At 45.3% G+C, this 1498-nt stretch overlaps 1 protein-coding gene across 1 annotated transcript in view; it reads left to right on the top strand.

Moving 5' to 3' along the window:
* The window catches only part of fam199x (family with sequence similarity 199, X-linked), a 9670-nt gene that overhangs the window by 7414 nt on the left and 758 nt on the right, over positions 1 to 1498 (top strand). The window contains exons 6-7 of the mRNA XM_032510873.1: positions 201 to 384; positions 522 to 625. Of these exons, the coding sequence (XP_032366764.1) occupies positions 201 to 384; positions 522 to 625 (288 nt within the window). The remainder of the gene's footprint in view (positions 1 to 200; positions 385 to 521; positions 626 to 1498) is intronic.

The raw sequence follows: 1498 nt of genomic DNA, 5'->3' as shown, positions 1-1498 counted from the left end.
GAATTTTGAGATAAACAAGTTTGTAGGATATGTTTTATGCAATATTTTAAAATGTAATTTCCTCACTTTGTCTGATCTAAAAGGAACAAGTCACGCCCTATGCCAGTTAATATCATTAAAGTGAGAATTCAAGAAAATTATTATTATTTTTGGTAACCCAGAGTTATGCAGCATGTTTGTGGTTGTGCGACCTTCACCAGGTGCGGAACTACATCCGAGAGCACGGCCCCAGGCAGCGGGCCAGCAGCACCAGAGAGGGCTGGAAGAGGAGCAGCCACAGCAGTGCCAGCACCGGCGGGGTCAGCGGAGCCAGCAGCAGTAACGCCAGCATGGTCAGCTCCGCCAGCTCCTCCACCGGCTCCACCGCCTCCAACTCGGTCGCAGGTGAGATGCTACCCGCTTGGCTAGCAGTGTGTGTAGCAGTAACGGTGCCACCAGCAGAGGGGCGTTGTCTGCTTTTTTTTCCTCCTTTTTTTCTGGTCTTCCAGGTTGAAAACGGTTTACATTGGCTTGTGTTCCAGGTGGCACAGCATCAGCCTGTAGCGGAGGCAGCGTTGCTAACATTAGCAGAGCGCACAGCGATGGCAACCTTTCCAGTGCTGCGGAACGTATACGAGACTCTAAAGTAAGAGGTGTGTGGGTGTTCGGTGTGTGTTTGGGGGTGTGTGTGATTCCAGCCTATAAATTGTATCCTACAGATCCTCGCATTTTAATTTGTATTTCATTTGAATTTTTTCAATGAAAACGAGAATGATAGAAAAATTATCATTCCCCCCAAAATCGTGAATCCTATTGCAATATCAGTCAAAAAATTAGACATTTTCGTACCAATCTCACAGCACTAACTCAAAGGTGTGTGTGTGTGTGTGTGTGTGTGTGTGTGTGTGTGTGTGTGTGTTGTGGTGTGTGTGTGTGTGTGTGTGGGTGTGTGTGTGTGTGTGTGTGTGTGTGTGTGTGTGTGTGTGTGTGTGTGTGTGATCAACCGACCCCCCACAAAGATAGTGCCACGCACTGTGTGTTGTGACAATGTCTTGTTTTGTCCCCCTGGACCGTACTATTTCTGCTCCCACTCTGGTTATTATTTTGTTGCATTAATGTTGGAGGTGCTGAGTTCTTGCCAAATCATCTTTCTCATCAGCGAGCAACAGCGTGCATGTACGTCGGGTGCACTAAGTTTACTAACAGCTTCTCTAGTCGTACTTTTCATCCTTCTACACAATACCGTATTTGGTGTTTATAGGTTTTCTTAGTTCCATCTGAAGCATGCGTGCAGTTACGCATACAATTTCCATATACCCAATCCATATATTTGGGTCAGTATTGGATCGGTGCATCCCTAGCATTAGGACTGGGGGATATGGAGAAAATCAAATATCACGATATTTGCAGCGATACATTACACGGAATTGCAGCGATATGTAGGGTTGACAATTGGTGCTTTCAAAAATATTTACACAGTGAGATCTGTGATAAATAATCATCAGTAATGTGGATATAA

The sequence above is a fragment of the Etheostoma spectabile genome, unplaced genomic scaffold (assembly GCF_008692095.1).
Source record: "Etheostoma spectabile isolate EspeVRDwgs_2016 unplaced genomic scaffold, UIUC_Espe_1.0 scaffold273, whole genome shotgun sequence".
NCBI classification, from domain to species: Eukaryota; Metazoa; Chordata; class Actinopteri; order Perciformes; family Percidae; genus Etheostoma; species Etheostoma spectabile.
Note: the sequence above shows the minus strand (reverse complement) of the source record. Positions and strands in the feature narration are given on the sequence as shown.